The sequence below is a fragment of the Vipera ursinii genome (genome assembly GCF_947247035.1).
Source record: "Vipera ursinii genome assembly, chromosome: 5".
In the NCBI taxonomy this organism is placed as follows: Eukaryota; Metazoa; Chordata; class Lepidosauria; order Squamata; family Viperidae; genus Vipera; species Vipera ursinii.
This window is the reverse complement of record NC_139518.1, coordinates 29,344,966-29,364,282: the sequence shown is the minus strand read 5'-3', so window position 1 is coordinate 29,364,282 and position 19,317 is coordinate 29,344,966. Positions and strand designations below refer to the sequence as shown.

The window sequence follows — 19,317 nt, the reverse complement described above, 5'->3', positions numbered from 1 at the left end:
TCTGTTTTTATAGTATTCCTGCCTGGAAGGGGCTAGAGATGACATGAAACCTTGCTAGTAATTTACTGATGAAAGTATTCCTGGTACATGATTTGTAATCCCAGAATGATGAATTTTATCCATCTGGTGTGATTGCGTGTATCTTAACTACTTCAGCACTGCTCAGTTTAGTGATAACTTTTATCAGTAGATACTTCTGATAGGATTGCAACCTAAATGAATTTTTTGTTGTATAAAAATACATGTAATATATACATGTTATTTTTAAATTCTAGTTTCATTTATTTGTGAGTTTTGGAAGACCAGAGCTTGAAACCCAATTTAGTGCAGCATTATCAATTGTCTCATTCTATAAAGCATTAAAAGCATAGATAGAAATTGAATGAGAAAATTACTAACATCGGCAGTTTATTTTTAGGTCACCATCTGGTTCAAGGACACCAAAAAGATCAAGAAGATCACGATCCAGATCACCTAAAAAGTCAGGGAAAAAATCCAGATCTCAATCTCGTTCTCCACACAGATCTCACAAGAAGTCAAAGAAGAGTAAACACTGACAAACTGTTAATTTTTATGATGTTGTCACTTACTGGAAATGCAGTTTTGTTTTTGTGCCTGAACAGTCTGTTAAACAAACAAATGAAAAAAGCATTCCTTTTTTTTTTGGTGAATGCACGTGTATATTCATGAGTAACTGCATTGGTAGACCTGTCAATGTTTTATATTGTACAAAACCTTCATTGTGGCTACTTCCCAGAATGAGATTTTGTGTTTAGAAACTTCATCTAAAATGTGTGTAACGGATCTGCTGGCAGTAGTGATACCTTGTTTTAGAATATTGTGAGTTAGGAGAAACCCCCATAATTGTTTCCCTCGTCCTTTTTTTTTGTAGCTTTGACATTTTGAATTAGATTTGAAATAAAATCTGAAAAGGAAATGTAAAAAAAATGTGTTTCCTTGTCCCACTCCATTGATTCCCCTTCCTTTTAACTTCCTAACACGCAGGGCTACCAATGCAAACCTCTTAAAACAGACTTTTCCCATCTGTTTGTCAAGTTAAATTGCTCTTCAATTATCTTTGGATCTGCCATAGACACATTGTTGCGCAGCAATGAATCTGAAGAGATGAAGAGTGTATAACATTTCAGTACAGATTATCTGATGAAATGCTTATTCTGGGCTGTACCTTGAATTTGAAATCAGAGTTTGCTCTCTAAACTTAGATTTTTGGTAACTACAGTGAGGGTTGGCTTTTGCTCCATCCATCCTTCCAAAACCAAATGATGATTGTTTGGAGAAGAAGGATTATCACTGTTGCAACTCCTTCCTATTTCTGTGGTGCTATAGATGTTTTAGCAATGAAACACAGTAAAAAGGGAAAATAGGTTGTAGCCTCTGAAGATCTATTTCCAAGCTTTCTTCTGTTTCATTGATTCTTTAAATTGTGGAGCCATTTATCACATCATACCCATGATTATAATAGATTTTAAATCTCAAATTTTAAATTGGGGAAATTTTAATAAACCCTTCTGATTTTTCTGTTGTACAAACTCTTTGTGCATGCATTTCTCCCTGCATCAAAGATGCAAAGAAGTTCTTATTTGAACAGTTGTCTTTTTTCATAGGAATATTGCTGAATATATTGTTGTTCTTAGTACACGAAGAGCTCTGTTGACACCTAGATGAAATAGTGTTATAAGACCTCAGTATTAAGTGTATGAATTTCTTTTCATGAAAGCTATGAAAAGAAAACAATATATTTCCTATCCCAACCAATATCTCAAAATCAACATAAGAGAAACACATAATGAATTGTCTTTATAAAATCAGTTTTATTTTGGAGGATGACCTTGTAAATGCATTTTTGTACTGAATTCATTCTTTGGCCATGCAGATTGTTGAAAGAGTAGCAGAATTCAGATTTTTTAACTTGTGTCTTTTTCTAATATAATTGTACTACTTCCCCTATTGTGGTCCTTTAATTTTGGATGTTCTCTTGTTTTAATCTGTTTTACATTTTTGGCATAGCATATCCTCTAAGTCACTTAATTTTTTTCCATAAATAAAAACTACAAAGGTTCACTGTTTATTTACTAAAGGAAAGGACACTTGTAATAAACATGCAGAGTTTAAAGGGAACTGGAGTCCAGTGAAGCATTATTTTATAATTATGTTAATGTATCCATTTATATAAAAGTATCTACCTATCAGAATAGTTAATTAATCTAGTCAATTCAAGCAAATCAATTAAAAATTATATATCAGTACACAGTACATGCTTTATTCAAGAAATTCAAAATAATATACAACTTTAAAGCCTGGAAATAGTGAAATTACTTTTTTCAGGAGTTGAATGATATGTCATGCTTGGCCTGGACTTTTATTCTGCCTTTTCTCATGTTACGTTAGATTGATGTCCTCTGTGAAATACGGGAGAGATAATTTCCGCTGAATTTCTAGGGGAATATTCAAGACACTAATCAAGGCTAAAAAAATGAAGACAAGATGGCTGTTTTTCTTTAACTGTAATTTCTACAGCTTTAGTACTGTACTGCCTGTTATTTAGGATGCTGGAAAATCTCAAAATACATAATCTGAACTTCAAAGGTCAATAAAAATTACTCATTGCAAGCTACAAATGTAAGGCATTGTAAGCCCAAATGAATTTGATTTTTTTTACACTGGCTCTTGGCAGCTTATAATAAGTTTTTTTTAAAATAGTCTATATGCAAAGAAAAGATAATTATTTCTGGAGTGCAATGGGTGGTAGTGGTGGGGATAACCGAAGAAAAAGTTACAAAGAGAAAAGATTCCTACTGAAAAGTGGCATGTTTAAAGAAAGCCTTTGGAGGAGGGGAACATAAAGTAGGGAAAGTGTTCCAAGTAAGATGGCTGTAGAGTTTGTTCTCATGAAGCATGCAAACCATAAGATCCCCAGAGGCCTATTACATTTCTTGCTTAATTTGTTCCTGGCTTAGTGACCAAAACAGTGACCTGTGAGTTGTCTTCTGAAAATGTGATTGTTGTTTAGGTCCTAATTAGTGCATGTTGATGGCTTGCCACAAATTAAAGGTCAGGAAGAAGGGACCACTGTGCCTGAGATTTCAGTAGTAGCAAATGGTTGCATGATATTTTTTTCTGTCTCATTGATACCTTGCTTGCCTTCCATCATGTGGTTAAAATAGTACATAACAAATTTTCCATTCAAGCAGTAGGAGACTGGGTTAAATGCAATCTATTTCTCCACACCATATTGTGCTTTTAAACCAGAATCCTGATCTTCCATATCAATCTGGCAGCTCTGCGTTTTAAAGCTAACGTCTTATTTAGCTACTTTCAAATTCTCTTCATTTATTAACGTAGGCAATATGTCAGTGAAACATCAAAGATCAAGAACAGGCTTAAAAACTGATGGCTGTTGAATAGGTGGGGGACCATGGAAGTGGCAAATCCACTTTTTGATATAATAAATGTGAAGATTGAATGTATGTCTTTAAATATTCAGGAAATTCCATACAACAGCACATTGGTTATGCATACTTCTAGGTTGTTGGAGGATGGACACTTTATTCTTGAAGCAAGGCATGAAGAAACTTGAAATCTGGAATAGATGTAAAGGTCAGTGATATTTGATTGCCTGCTACACACTTTGGGGGTGCAAGTGAATTACTGATACCATAAATTACAGCTATCGCTACAATTAGTTAAATACATCATTTCTACTTTATTTGCTTCTAATTAAAAAAAACTTGCTAGGCCACAGAGGCTTCCATAAAGATGCACACATTTTTGAGAGTTTTTCCCCTCTAGCACTAAATTGAAAATAATCCTGTTTTTTATTGACTTCCAGACTATTTTATGGTGATCTAATTTAAAACAACAAAAAACCTCCATAGGGTTAAACGGATATTGTCCCAACTTTTGCCTTTAAAAATTAATAACCATTGTTTTTATCTTACACATTTGTTTTTGAAACATTGGTATGGTAATATTCAGTTATTTGAAAATAACATTTTGAAAAGGCTATTCCAGTTAAGATTCATCCTTCGAACAATTTCACTACTACAGCCTTTAGAAATAAAAGAACTAGACTGAAATTTATTGAAACATGATTTATGTTACATGTTTAAGAATCTGAGGCAAACTCAATTGAATGAGCTTCACATCTTTCTCCTTAAATTATTAGTTTAAAATATCTTTGAACATTAATTCCTGGTTCAGCCAATTCTTAGAATACATTTCTAAGAATCACACCCTATCAAATAAAACTTTTGTTGGAAATATTTGATTTTTACCAGGTTAAAAATTTATTTGCTATTTTTGATGAGATTATTTTGGTCAATACCTTTTTTGAATTCATTATAAACTTAATTTTTAAAATTGCCTCAAGATGTCATCGTAGTCACACACATCATAGTGTCATGTCATTGCACTCATAATGGCAAATTTATATTAAAGAATAAAAAATGCTCTTAAGTGATTTGAGGCACAATTTTTCACATTACCAATATTGGTGGTATCAAGATAATTTAAAATGTAGGCAGCTGTGCTGATTTATAGCATATTCCCAATAGATTAAGATCAGTTATGTAAAGCATCAGAATTCTGTTCACAACTCCACAATATGTCTTAGATTGGTGTCACATAAGCTTCCCCAGGGAGATTTTATTGTAAAAAGGGTATCAAATCTCAGGATCCTCCCACCAACCTGGCCAACTTGAAAATACAGAATGAAAATGTCAGAATAGGTTTTGAAGAAGACCTTTGAAGGTGGTAAAATTGAAGGAAATGTTACATTATTATCCATCTGTTACTCATAGCACCCACTCATTTAGGCTGATGAAGACTAGGGCAGATTTATCAGAACTGGAACTTGGGAATACAAACATTCACCAACCTAAACAATATTCTATTTAGAGAGCACAAACAACTCAGTCATCTCTTTTCCCAGTTAACTGTCTCACAATTGTCTCGTAATAGTCTCAATGTCATCTGGCAGCCATGGAGGACCATCTTCCCTCTGCCACTAAGGAGATAGAAGGTTGTCATTTTCCATCTAGCTGCCATTTATTGTTTGTAATGGTTGCCCTTTTATGAAACAGCTTTCCCCTGAAGTGAATATGTCCCCATTCTCATGGCTTTCCAGAAATTGGTAAAAATTGGCTTTTCTGGAAAAGCTTGGGGAATTGATTGTGAAGTAATAGCTGCCAATTGGCTTTATTGTATTATTTTATTACTAATACAATCAAATCACACTACTAATAAAATAATATAGTAGCTCTTTACTGCCTTGAAAAAGATCCTAAAACAGCAAAAGACTTTTGTTCTGCTGCAAAGAAAACTACATGGGTATATCCGTGAAATCATCAGAAGTCAAGATCAATCAGGATGAGATTTCTGATCTTGAATATTTTATGATTTACTATGTTCCATGGCAATTATTTGTGACTTTCTCCAAATGTGTCCAGCAGCCATCCATGTATGAAAAGCTGTGAAAGGCTGTAGCTTCTAAAAGAACAAGGATCACAGTTCAATCAAGTGTTTTCATTTCAAATCACATTCATTTCCCTGGAAAATTCTGGGTTTTTCTCATTGATTTCAGTAGGCTAAAGAAATATATAGCTTAAAAATTTTCTGTTGTAGGTAATAGGACATTGTGGTTTAATTTACATTATATCATGACCATAAACTATCTATCTATCTATCTATCTATCTATCTATCTATCTATCTATCTATCTATCTATCTATCTATCTATCTATCATCTAAAATTGGCAGCTAAATTCTGTTAGCTTTTTCCCCCTGTGTTGATTAGAATGTCCTTGATTGCTGCTGATAACATGGTATTGCCTCTGACTGCCAAAATATATTAATGTCCGTCTTGTTTCTGCCTGGAGAGATCTGTGACATGTCTCAGAGGAGGAAACAATGACTTGTTTATTGCTTAAATGAACAATATTGCTTGGTGCTAGCTGACATCTATAACTGATGCCACCCCTCTCTCCCCCCTCCTTCCCTCCCTCTCCCAAGGCAAGAATATTGATCATTGTTAAAAATCAAGTAACCCAAAACACAATATCAGAAAAACTTCTAAAATTTGCTTGAAAAACAAAGAGGACCATTGCCTTTTCAAGGGGCTTCAGTGCAAAAAAGATACATAGATAAAGCAGGAGTAGTTAGTTCTTTCCATCTTTTGGGATGGATTGGTGAATCTTAAAATACTTTCAAATGGATGAAAATCATAATATTGAGGATTCATCTTTTAGACCAAGAAACATTGCACAAAATATGGCTACTACATCTAGACTGCAAAATTCAATCATCTAGCAGACGGCAGCAAAGAAAGACAGAAAAGTCTAATGCTTGACCTAATTTTGTTCCTTATATACAGCAAACAAACTATGGCTACAACAGCACAGAACTTACTGTGAGCAAACATGCATAGCGCCGCATTGTAAGGCAGTGACCCTAAGGGCATGTATCTGTGAAGAATGGGTTAGTCTTGTGCATACATGCAGTTTGGCCAGTAGTCTTGTTTAGCTGTTATGTAGACAATTACATTTTATATTACTATAAAAATAGACTAAAATTTTATATCTATAACTTTAGAAGCTATGAGTAAAACTAAATGGAAGCTAGTTCTTTTGTGCCTTTTAAAACATTTAATCAAAGCTTCACAGCTCAATTATTTTAATTTGCATTGGGCTGACATTTTGGCTGTTAAGTCAACAGAATGCACATCAGTTCCCTGGAAGAAGACTTCAAATTTTCAGGGACCAGCTATAGTTTTACCCTTGTAGTCAAAATTGATTTATTAATGATGATATTGCAAGCAGCTGGTTTTCACTTGAGTTTTATAGATGAGATGCTGTGATTCATGAACCACTTTTATTCTTTCCCTGAGTTTTTGCCAGAGAGAAGCTGAAGTCTGAAACCAGGGACCCTCTTTTATTAACTCTTGGAGAAATTCTGAAAAAAATGTTCTATTTTAATATTTTAAATTATAACGCCCAAAGGTATAGGCCAGGGGTGTCAAACTCAATTTCATTGAGGGCCGCATCAGCATTGCGGTTGCCCTCAAGGGGCCGGGTGGGTATGGCCAGGGTGGGCGTGGACTACTGGGTGGGCGTGGCTAGAGTGCATATGGCCTACTGGGTGGGCGTGGCTAGAATGCATACGGCCTACTGGGTGGGCATGGCCAGCTCTACATCGTTCGCATCAAGGGTGCCTATGGGGGCCTGGGCAGGAGTGGGACAGATCTGAGGGTCTCTGGCAGAAGGAGGGTCTCTGGGCCAGGGCCAAGGCAGTGGGGGCCGTTCCCTCACTGTTTCCAGGATGGCTTCGTGGGCCACATGAAACCACTTTGCGGGCCGGATCTGGCCCCCGGGCCTTGTGTTTGGCATGTCTGGTATAGGCCAACTAACCTCTCAGTGTAAATTTGGATGATACAGGAGGAAAGGAGGGGCAATTACCCCTAGTCTGCTCTGCTGACAGAACAACAGAATTCAGGGCATGCTTAAGATTTAGAGTAGCTTCAAGGTGAAGTAGGCAGAATACCATTTTATCTCATCCATCACTTTTTTTTGTAATAATCTAATCTTTATTATATTGACCAACTCAGTCACCTGTTAAGTGGGAAAGTGTGAAGTAATCCAGTATACTGCATTAACTACTGAGGTTCTATTTTAACTTACTCATTTTTAGGCCTTGAATGAAAATTGTTTTATCTGATCATTTCAGATATTGAATCCTACTTTGAAAAAGTTATTTTGCATATGGGCCAGGGACCTATAGTTCTCATAAAAAAGGCCTTGATTAGATCCCACTTGTTGACTTAGAACAATTTAAAAGGTGACACAGTAAAGCAAGCAACATTTAATTCTAATAACTTCTTATTTCAGACCGTCCATTTCAAAGTGCTAGGCAAGTTATCCAGCGATGAACACAGACACCTATGTACCACTCTCTATTCCAGCTTGGTTTACACAGCCCACTAAAATAGAACGTTGCTGGCATATTTTTGGCTGTATGCCTTGTGCAAATTTATTCAATTATGATTTAATTAAAAAACTAATGTTAAAAATTATAGTTTTGCATATTTATGAAGACAATTTCTGATAGCAATCAGGGATATATCTGCAAAGGATAAAGATGAGTTTGTTGGCTCCCAATTGGTGGGATTTCAGGCCAGAAAAGTCCAAATAAGTTTCCTACTGATTTGTATGCTGACTGATGAAATATTTAATGTCATCACCCAAGCCACTGAACAGTTACAGTTGCTAATACAGTATATTTATAATGTTTGTTAAGTTCCATGACTGTCTGGTTTTCATTGTATGGTTTTATTGTCTTAATTATTATTTCATAAATGGTTTTGTTTGAATTAATATAAGTCTCCTTTAGAGATTAAAAACTTGAATGTGGAATTTGAAACTAATGACTCCTGAAAGCAGATTAGGTAGGTTAATTTTCTAATTTGAAACCACAAAACCTCTTCATTATTGAAATATGAGAATGGGTTGAAAATAAATGAAAAAGTGTGTGTGTGTTTGTGTGTGTGTGTGAGAGAGAGAGTGAGTAAGTGTGAGTCATATGATGTATTTTTCTCCATTATCAGAGCTTTTTTTTGTCATAGAACACACAGAATGGTGTTCCGGCACCTTTTTTTGAATGGAAGAACCACTTCCTTCTAAGCTGCCAGGTATGGCCACAGGTATGGCCACAGAGCAATTTTGCAGCCCCCACGTGGCCTGATCCAGGCTCCAGAGGCAGATCTATGGGCGCAGAGTAATTTTATGGCCCCCCTGTGGCCCTATCCGGGCTCCGGAGGCCTTTTCCAAAATTGTTCCGCAGCCATACATGTGGGCTCCAGAGAACTTTTCCAGGCCTCTGGAGCCTGGATTGGGCCACAGGGGGCTGTGGACGCGTCCCCTGACTTCAGATCAGAGTGGCAGCAGGAACTGTGGCAAAGAGGAGACAGACCTTTTCCAGGTGAGTAATCTGCGCTTCGGAAGCTCCCTAAAGTGGTTTCTTCTCCCCGCTCCCGGCTCCGTAAAGGGCTTTCGACTGGAGCTGGAGTTGTCCGTGAGTTCTGGCACCTTATTTTTTTTTCTTTCAAAAAAAGCATTGCCCATTATAATGGTAATATGAGAGGCAGGTATTTGGCACATTGTTACTCTATCTGTAGTATCTATAGCTAAATAAAAGAGCTTATTGAAAGCAATATTCTACAAGCTGTTGGCTTGTGCAGCCCACCAGGAGTTGCTACTTGAAATGGTGACAGCTAAGCGAGAAACACAACCTAGCTCATTTTACAGAGCAGGTGGCCTCTTGGCATAATCGAGCAACGGGTTCAATTTTATTGTAAAATAGGTTAGATCTGGTTTTTTTAAAGAAAATCTGTAAGAAAAACATATCTGTTTGTAGACAGAAAATCACTTTTCCACCAGAGCCAATGGAATGATATATCCAAACCATTGGAACAAAAGCCTTTGGGATCTGGGTTCAAATGCAAGTGCAGCCAAGGAACTGGTTTAAGGACATGTTGTTTTCTTTCTAGCTTCATTTATTCTGAGAATTCTAGAATTCTAATGAATAATCTGACAGGGCATACACTATAGATCAACATTTCCCAAACTTGGCCATTTGAAAATGTTTGGACTTTGATTCTCAGAATTCCCCAGCCAGCATATTCTGCTTTTTAGATTTTTTCCGGATGTCTCTTTTTCTTAAATGTTTTTCCTATATTGTGTATGTACTTCTTCTGTTGCAGTAATATGAACAGGATTTCAGCAAGTAGTACATTTTTGAAAGATGTGTTTGAACGCTCTTGAAGTACAGACTTAAATTTAAGGAACACAGATTAACTTGTCTTTTCCTCAAATATTTTCCCTAATGTTTGAATGCTTGGGGTTAAGAGTTAACATGTATTTAAAATCTTTGCTAATGACAGCTCTTTGATTTTATGCAACCTAGTACTTGTAATCTAGAAAAAATGTGAACATTCTGAAAAATTTCTGGCATAAATATTTCAAAACATGTTTTTATGTTTTATTTATGTGATTTATCTACTGCCTCAATCTAACTCCAAGAAATTCACAGATACTACCTACAGTATTAACTTCAATATGACTATGCATTAATTATGTGTTACAATCCAGGAATTAATGCCACTTTTTTCAGAATCTTGACTATAGATAACATTAAGAAAGATTTTAAAATAAAGTGGATGTTTTAAACAAACCATGCAGAACTATTTTGACTAGGGAAAATTAAAATGTCCAATGAAAAAATATCAATACTCCAAAGTTAACATCAGACCAACAATCAAGTAAGCAATACCCCAATCAAGAAACTGCCAAAGAGCCAACAGTAAACAGCCCAACCAAAGAATCTCTAAGACCATCCCCACCAACACTGACAGGCAAGACCCCAGAATATAAACTGACAGCAAACTGCACTCCTTACTGGCATTGATGATATTACCTAGTTTGGATAATGAAATAAACAGAGAGCATCAAGGACCCCTCAAATAAATACATTTTAAAAATATTTTCCCCCAAACTACAAAAGAATAATGTGGTAAATTATATTAATATACTTTGCATTTAAAAAGGCAAGAATAAAAAATGATGTACTGTATAAATGCAATTCAAAAGGAGGTTGAGACTTTGCAGATATAAAGTAATATTATTAAGCTAATCAATTAAGCCAGATACAGACATTTATTCAGTTAGACCAAAAAGTCCACTAAATAAGAAATAGAAACACCTAATTGAGAATCTAGTAATCAAGACCAGATACTGTTGTTCATCAATAAACCTACACTATTAACATTAGCAAAGCTACTCACCACAGCAACATATAAATACAAACAATTCTCTGACACGACAGCACTGATTATCAGGTTTTGGACCTTAAGTTTCTCAAACTGCAAAAGAAGAGTTGGGTAAGCCAACGTTCGTATAAGTGCTCAGTGAGGTTGTTACTGGATAGGTTTTCCAGTTATCACTGTAGTGTTATATAAGGATTTCTACTTCAAAGCATTAATGTCTGCTGTCCTACAATTCTTAATAAAAAACTAAACTCTCTGGAATTCCCAGAAATTTACTTTGGGCTTCAGGGTAGATAAGATATTGCCTTTATCTAACTTGTCTTTATTGTCATTTTTTACTGTGGGCACACTGGCACACATTAAAATGAAATTCTGTTGCCTGCTCTCAAAAGTGTACTCGTACACAACACAGATAAGCATACATTTGCACTTTAGCAGAGTGGGACAGATTTGAGGGTCTCTGGCAGAAGGAGGGTCTCTGGGCCAGGGCCAAGGCAGTGGGGGCCGTTCCCTCACTGTTTCCAGGATGGCTTCGCAGGGCCACATGAAACCACTTCGTGGGCCAGATCCGGCCCCCGGGTCTTGTGTTTGACATGTCTGCTCTAAGGCAGGCTGAAACCAGGGAAGAAAATAGTGTGTTTCAGTGAAAAGCACTACAGAGTTCCTTTATGGGTATGGTCAAATTCATATGGAGGAGGAGTTTGAGGTAGAGAAATTGGCAAACCTGCCAGGCTCCAGTTGACCTACAGAAGTAATTACCTTGGCTATTTGGCCATGAGGCCTTCATTAATCTCAAGAACAGAAGGAAATTGTATTAATGGAGGTGTGAGGAAGAGCCCTATTTCTGTACTCCTGTACAGAGGTCAATACAACACATCCAAAGAATTTAATGTTTCTGAGAGTTTCGAGCATATAAGAATTAGCCAGATTAGAAGAATCTTCAGCTTGGTTCTGTATGAACCAGAGAAGATCGTGCTTTCATGGTCTTAGGATCAATCATTTAAGTTCACCAAATAGCATTGAAAAAGTCTCATAATTGAAATTATGGAGGCTTACCACCAGCAGGTACACTGAACTCAATGTCCAGCTATATGATTTTTGTAAAATGCAGCTTCTTATACTTTAGAAGATCGTGCTTTCATGGTCTTAGGATCAATCATTTAAGTTCACCAAATAGCATTGAAAAAGTCTCATAATTGAAGTTATGGAGGCTTACCACCAGCAGGTACACTGAACTCAATGTCCAGCTATATGATTTTTGTAAAATGCAGCTTCTTATACTTTAGAAGATCGTGGTTTCATGGTCTTAGGATCAATCATTTAAGTTCACCAAATAGCATTGAAAAAGTCTCATAATTGAAGTTATGGAGGCTTACCACCAGCAGGTACACTGAACTCAATGTCCAGCTATACGGTTTTTGTAAAATGCAGCTTCTTATACTTTAGAAGATCGTGCTTTCATGGTCTTAGGATCAATCATTTAAGTTCACCAAATAGCATTGAAAAAGTCTCATAGTTGAAGTTATGGAGGCTTACCACCAGCAGGTACACTGAACTCAATGTCCAGCTATACGATTTTTGTAAAATGCAGCTTCTTATCTTTACAGAGATGAATCTGAATGAAGTCACAACAGGCAGCACCCTGGCTGATCAGGAAGAATAAGCTGAGTGAAGCTTGATCAGGAATTTTTACTTTTTACTGAAATAAGATTTATGGAGAAACATTGCCCTTCGGGATCAAAATTCACTGAGTGGGCGTGGAACTTGGTGGGCGTGGCTGCAGTGGTCATGGCAGACTGGGTGGTCATGGCTAGGGTGGGTGTGGTCACCTCGATGTTACTCGTGGGGAGGGATGCCTGTGGGGGTTGGGCATGGTTGGGGGAGATCCAGGGGGTCTCTGGCAGGTGAGATGGTGGGCAGGAGGCTCGTCCTGTGGGGCGAGGCGAGGTGAGGCAGGGGGGAGGGCGGGGATGCCATTTCAATTCAGTATTTCTTGCAGATGTCTCATGACCCAAACTAGGTAACATCAGCAGTGCCAGAAGAGAATGGGGTTTGTGGAATGGAGGAGAAGAAAAGAAGAGGAGGAAGGCAGTTGTGGGTTCCTTGGTCCTCTCTGAGCTTTGTGGCTATCTTGTAGATGTCTCATGATCCAAACTAGGTAACATCATTAGTTCACTTATTATCCCACTTTGGGTCCTGAAACGTCTGCAAGAAAACCACCATCTTCAGAGACACCCCCCCCCCACAAGGGCCCTTCATTTTAACTCTGAGCCAGAAATATTCTCCTTGATTGGCATTCCGGACCATCTCAGGGAAAAGAACCTGCCTGACAGGAGCGCATTCCTCTTTCCCATGGGGCATATCCTAATGCCCCCATCCTTCCTCCACCATTTCCTAGACCCTAAAGGCCAATGAAGTTTCTCTCAACCACCAGCACTGGCACTCCCGGTTTCTCTGAGCTGCTCCATCACCTCCAGCTTTGCCTACCTCTCGGGGCATCACCTGGATGCAGCACTACCACCCCCGTTTGTGGATCTGGATGCTCCTCCAAAGGCCGACCGCATCCTCCCTACTGGGGGCTCCCTTGACCTTTCATCGTCTCAGCTCCACACAACCCCGAAATAACCTTCCAGGAGCAAATTCTCCTCCATTTTTCTCGCACACCCTGGCCGACCCTCACAAATACCTTGCTCTTTACCCACTCCCCTCAGACCCATAACCAGCATCCCACTCCAACAGCCCCACTTCAACCGCCGGTGGGGCTGGGTCCTTCAGCGATGATGGGGGTGATGTTGAGGGCCGGTGGGACCAGTTTCCTTTTGGTCAGCATGGTGGCGGCTGCAGCGGCAGCAGTGGAGGAGGCTGGGGCTCGTGTTCTGTAGCACCTAATGTGGGACCCATCTCAGCAGCAGCAGCAGCAGTGGCATCGTCATCACCAGGCTTGGCTCCCCTAAGTGAGGCCAAGGCTGCAAGCGAGGCCTAAAACTCTCAGCCTGGCCCTGAGGTAAAAACAAGAATAGGCAAGAGGAGGAGAGGAAGGGGGCATGGCCAAAGCGTGAGCGTGCCCTTGGGCATGCAAGGGAGAAACTGGAAACAAAGTAAGTTTTTTTTGGGGGGGGAAAAGGTCAGTAAATTCCAACTTTGTGATCTTTCACAAGAAGATGGAATTGATTGATTGACCTCCCCCCCCAAAAGACTTCCTTTGATTCCTTGCATGTGGCAGCGGCGGTGGATTGTGAAGGAGAAATGGCACGGGCTGGGAGTCAGGTAAGGAAAGAAAGGCAGTTTCTGGGTGGAGCAAGGATTTCTTTCCTTACCTGACCCACTTGTTCTAAGGCCTCTTTCCACTCAGATGTGTTGCTCTTGCCAATGGCCCAACTGCACACTTTAGTGCCCTCCCTCCCCAAACCTCCGGCACTCCACCTGCTGCTTTGGTCAGCTTGCCAGCCCCCACCTCAACGCCCTGCCCACTGCTGCCCAGCACGGCAGCCCCGAGGCTGCAGGGGATGGCCTCACATGGGCCCCATGCAGGGTAAGGTTGCCGCGCCCGCCCTCACCCAGATCCCAAGCATTTTTTTTTACTAACCTGCCTTTCATCTGCATTGTTTCTCCGTTCGCTTCTCAGCCTTTGCTGCGTATTTGTGGGACTACCAGTAAAAAACAAAAAGTTCCATCAGACTTTCTAACTTCTTGAGATCTCAGGAAAAGTTAGAAAGTCTGATGGAACTTTTTTTTTAATCGATAGTCCCACAAACACACAGCGAAGGGTGAGAAGCAAACGGGGAAATGGAATACCACTGAAAGGCAGGTTAGTAAAAAAATGCTTGGGGGAGGCAGGGTGGGCCCGGCAACCTTACCCTGCGTGGGTATTGATGCAGGTTGCTCATGGATGGGACCAAAGGCCTAGGACTGGGGCGATGGCGCATGTGCCCACAGAGAGGGCTCTGCCTGCCACCTGTGGCACACGTGCCATAGGTTCGCCACCATGGGCCTATAACCCTGGGAATCCTAGTGATCTCCTATCCAAACTAGTAGGATGAAATGATTGACTAGAATGTTGGAATGCAGGTTCTAATCCACCCTCAACTACTGTATAGAAGCTCTTGTATCTCTCTCTCTCTCATGCACACACACACACACACACACACACACAGAGGTATTGCAGTGTGGTTGTTGTGGGGATAACATGAGAGATTATCATCAAGCTGACTTGAGCTGGAAAGAGTTCCTAAACCTCATAGATTGAGCATAATAAACAGCAGGGTTGGAAGGACAAGGGGAAGAATTGCCCTGAGAACTACTACATGCCAAAGATTCATTATTTGAACCAGATCAATAGCTGTTATTTTGTGTTTCTCACACACTTTCATTTCCTAAGTCTATTTATTAAAAGAATATCTTTAGAATAGAATAGAATACTTTATTGGCCAAGTGAAAAAAAACAAACAGTATTTTTAATGGCATTCTGTGTTTTTTGCACTCTGCCTTAGTGTCACAGAGGCCCTTAAGTGTTCTGCTGGAATCTTCCACGAACAGTGTAGGCTCTCCCTGTCAAGGTTGTCACGATCCTGGCTGCTTTGTACTGCTTTTACTTCTGTTATACAAGAAATCGCAGACAAGCATGCCATCACACTGAGTTGTGTGTTCCCTTTTCTCCCAAGCTTCCTTTAAACAGTTAACACCACCCACCACCCCCCACGTCGCAAATAATTCACAGTCATAAGCATCCAGGGATGCTCCCAGCAGTGCTGCTTTATATTTTGGTTTCTTTCCCCCCCCCCGAAGGGCACAATAGCTTTTGCTCTTATCGCGATTCTTCCACGGCTGTCGTGTGGCGAAGTTAACGTTTTGCATGGGCGGCAGCAGCGTCAGCGAAAGAACAACAACGAACTTTCAAAGACGGCCTGATCTCGGCCCTCGGTTTCTGTTGGGACGGACTGAAAATCCGAGCGTGTAACGTGGGGGGAACCATCTATCGGCCGTTAAGAGCAGCGTTTCCCAACCTTAGGAACTTGAAGATGCGTGGACTTCAACTCCCAGAATTCCCCAGCCAGCTATGCTGGCTGGGGAATTCTGGGAGTTGAAGTCCACGCATCTTCAAGTTCCTAAGGTTGGGAAACGCTGGTTAAGAGCCACGATTTCTTTCTGGCGACCACGAAGGGCTTCCGTCTAAACCTCGGCGGACAGGTTGGGCTGCCCAGCTGCAGGTGGGAAAACTTTCTGCATCTCTCAACGGAAGTGGGGGCGGTGGACGGCCGGGAGAGTAGCGAAACCGCCCCAAAGACGCTTCGCCCAGAGACGAGGCGGGGCGGGGAGCCAGCGGAGTCAAGCTGCTCTTGCTAGCCAGCCCACCAGCCTTCCGCCGCAGTAGCCCGGCGTGAAGACCAGCGCAGTGCTTTGGGGGGTTTTTTGGTGAGAGATGGAGGGAGCTGAGAGTCGCGGAGTGGCAGGCACGCCGTCCAATGGGAAGGCGTCAGGACGACCACGGGGGCCGAACGAGGGCCGGTGGCGTGGAAGCTGCAGCTCCCCAGCCATTCAATAGAGGGGGACGCGAGCCTGACGGGAGGACGCCGCCGCCGCCGCCGCCGCCGTTACTACTTAAGGACTACCGCCGCCGCCGCCGCTTTTTGGCTCCGACCGCGTCGACCTCCCTGCAGCTTTGGGATTTCGGGGGCCCGGGCGAGAAGTGGCTCTCTTCCAAAGTCTCGATGGACTTGCGATGGAGCGTCATCGTCTGAGCGCTGCCGCCGCCGCTGGTGCAGAGAGGCCGGCTTCTGCTCCTCTTCTCTTCCTGCAGGATCCGGGGCTCGGCGGACGTCGGCCAGCAGCCGCGATGGGCAGTCGGTACCTCGGAGGAGGGGTATTCGACGACTCTTTCGCGTCGCCTTAGCGGCGGCGCTTCTCACGCCACCTCGGGCCGCTAACTCGCTCAGCAGCCCCAGACCGCTCATCCATGCGGCGGGGGAAGCCGAGCTTGGCCGCTGCGTGGAAGAGTTGATAGTCCCGCGCTTCCCCGCAACGCACTTACTCAGGGATCGATGGCTCCGCGACCTCTGAAAGTTTGCTCCCTCCCTCGACTCTGCGTCGGGACCGCACCGGCCGCTTGGCTGCTGAGCGGAAACTCTCCGGCTGCGTGGAAGGACGGAAGAGGAACGGCCGAGTCGTCTCCCGAGATGATGGTGTATTAACTGGGTGCAGGGGAATTCCTTTCGGCGGGCTTCCGCTGGATCGATGCTTTTCTAGGGAAGCCTCGGAAAGCGATGGGAGGTAGGAAGGACGGGAAGTTCTCCTGAGCGGCGACGTGTAGGCGAGTGAGCGGCAGCAGGAAGGTGGGCCTCCAGGGAAGACGGCGGGATGCCCTCTTTGCTGGGAGGGAAGTGCTGGGACATCCGGACCCATCTCTACCGATTCGCTGTTGGAAGCCTTTGCCTGTGATATGCCCCAGTTGGCAGGACTGGTTTCCAGTCCTGTCTCAGCTTAGCAACATGAAAGTGTTCCGTAGGAAGGCTCTGGTGCTCTGCTTGGGCTATGTGCTGCTGCTGCTGCTTACGATGCTCAACTTGCTGGACTACAAGTGGCACAAGGGACCGCAGCAGTGTAGTGGCTCCTCACCTGCCCGCCGGATATCCTATCAGCAGCAGCTGCCTTATTATGCCTCTCAGTCCAGGTCAGACACACGGGCTCTCTATGGGCCTCCTGTGCCCTTGGCCCGCAAGCGGCAGCTGGTCTACGTTTTCACCACTTGGCGTTCAGGTTCCTCCTTCTTTGGGGAGCTCTTCAACCAGAACCCAGAGGTCTTCTTCCTTTATGAACCTGTATGGCACGTGTGGCAGAAGCTGTACCCGGGAGATGCTATTTCCCTGCAAGGTGCAGCTCGGGACATGTTGAGTTCCCTCTACCACTGTGACCTCTCTGTCTTCCAGCTCTACAGCACTGCAGGGGCAGGAAAAAATCTCACCACCTTGGGCATCTTTGGTGCATCCACCAACAAGGTAATCTGCTCCTCACCCCTCTGCCCAGCTTACCACAAGCAAACTGTGGGCATGGTGGATGACAAGCTGTGTAAGAAGTGCCCACCGCGACAACTCAACCTTTTGCAGGATGAATGCCTCAGGTACCACACTTTAGTCATCAAAGGTGTGCGGATCTTTGACATTGCAGTTTTAGCACCACTCATCCAAGACCCTTTCCTGGGTCTCAAAGTTATCCACCTGGTCAGGGACCCTCGAGCTGTGGCTAGTTCCAGGATCAAATCCCGCCATGGACTCATCCGCGAGAGCTTACAGGTGGTGAGAAGCAGGGACCCTCGCATCCATCGAATACCATTCCTGGATGCAGGCCACAAGCTGAACAAGAAGGAAGGGGGAGGTGGTTCAGACTACCATGCCTTAGGAGCTATGGAGGTCATCTGCAGCAGCATGACAAAGACTTTGCAAATGGCTTTGCACCCACCCGATTGGCTGAAGGGGAATTATATGGCTGTCCGGTATGAGGACCTGGTTGTGGACCCCATCAAGACTTTGCGACAGATCTATGGGTTTGTCAATTTAGTGGTGAGCCCAGAGATGGAGAAGTTTGCTCTCAATATGACAAGTGGACCTGGATACTCTTCCAAACCTTTTGTGGTCTCTGCCAGGAATGCTAGCCAGGCAGTTAATGCCTGGAGGACCGCACTGAGCTTTCATCAGGTTAAGCAAGTGGAAGAGTTTTGCCACCAGCCTATGTCTATCCTAGGCTATGAGAAAGCCAGTAGCCCAGAAGAAGTAAAGGACCTTAGCAAAACATTGCTTATTAAGCCAAGATTGTGAAAAGGATGTATGTCTTTCAACACCTAAAGGACATACAGAGAGAGCCATCTACAACTTTTCATTTACAATGAGAGGGAGAATGCAAAATACAGCTTTTTCTTAAAATATATATTGTTCATTTTACTTCTCCAAAGACTACTGAGAATTTACACATATTCACATTTTTGCATTGCTCTGCTGATATAATTGAAATATACACAGTGACTTAAGTATTTGTAAGACTTTATTTTTCTCCTCCAGAAGTTCAAGGCACATGATTCAGTACATACCAGAATCTTTATATAGTTGTTGTGATAGTAATCATGAGAGCTTTGCACATTTGTGGTGAGGGTTGGGTGGCATCCGAGGTAAGGGACTAATCAGTAAAACAAAATTCAGAGAACTGATCTTTTGTATAAATGTTTAAATGTAATGAAGAACTCAATAAAAGTTGCTCATTTTACAGTGACTTGATTGTGCATGTATATATGCATATATTGATGATGCTTATGATGAAAGTCCTTTAGAGAGTTTGCTGATTGTCAGGAAAAAATGTTTTTACTTTCTTAAAAAGCAGATAAATGGCTTCTTGTTTTTACTGTGTGTATAAAAAAGATAAAAAATAGATAAACAGCATGCCAAAATATCTCTTGATAAAAATAGTTTCCCATTCAAAAAGATCTAGGTTGAAAAAATT

At 41.7% G+C, this 19,317-nt stretch overlaps 2 protein-coding genes across 7 annotated transcripts in view; both read left to right on the top strand.

Annotated features, from left to right (window-relative positions):
• U2SURP (U2 snRNP associated SURP domain containing) overlaps positions 1-2,139 on the top strand; it is a 52,679-nt gene extending 50,540 nt beyond the window's left edge. For all 6 annotated transcript variants that reach the window (XM_083364695.1, XM_083364692.1, XM_083364693.1 and 3 more), the window contains one exon: positions 419-2,139. In XM_083364695.1, coding sequence (XP_083220821.1) covers positions 419-557 — 139 coding nt within the window. In that variant the 3' untranslated portion in view covers positions 558-2,139. The remainder of the gene's footprint in view (positions 1-418) is intronic.
• A 13,968-nt stretch (positions 2,140-16,107) lies between these two features.
• Positions 16,108-19,080, top strand: CHST2 (carbohydrate sulfotransferase 2). The gene has a single exon (XM_083364551.1). It carries the CDS (start codon positions 17,319-17,321, stop codon positions 18,639-18,641), a length of 1,323 nt encoding a protein of 440 aa, XP_083220677.1. The 5' UTR covers positions 16,108-17,318; the 3' UTR covers positions 18,642-19,080.
• The last annotated feature ends 237 nt before the right edge of the window (positions 19,081-19,317 follow it).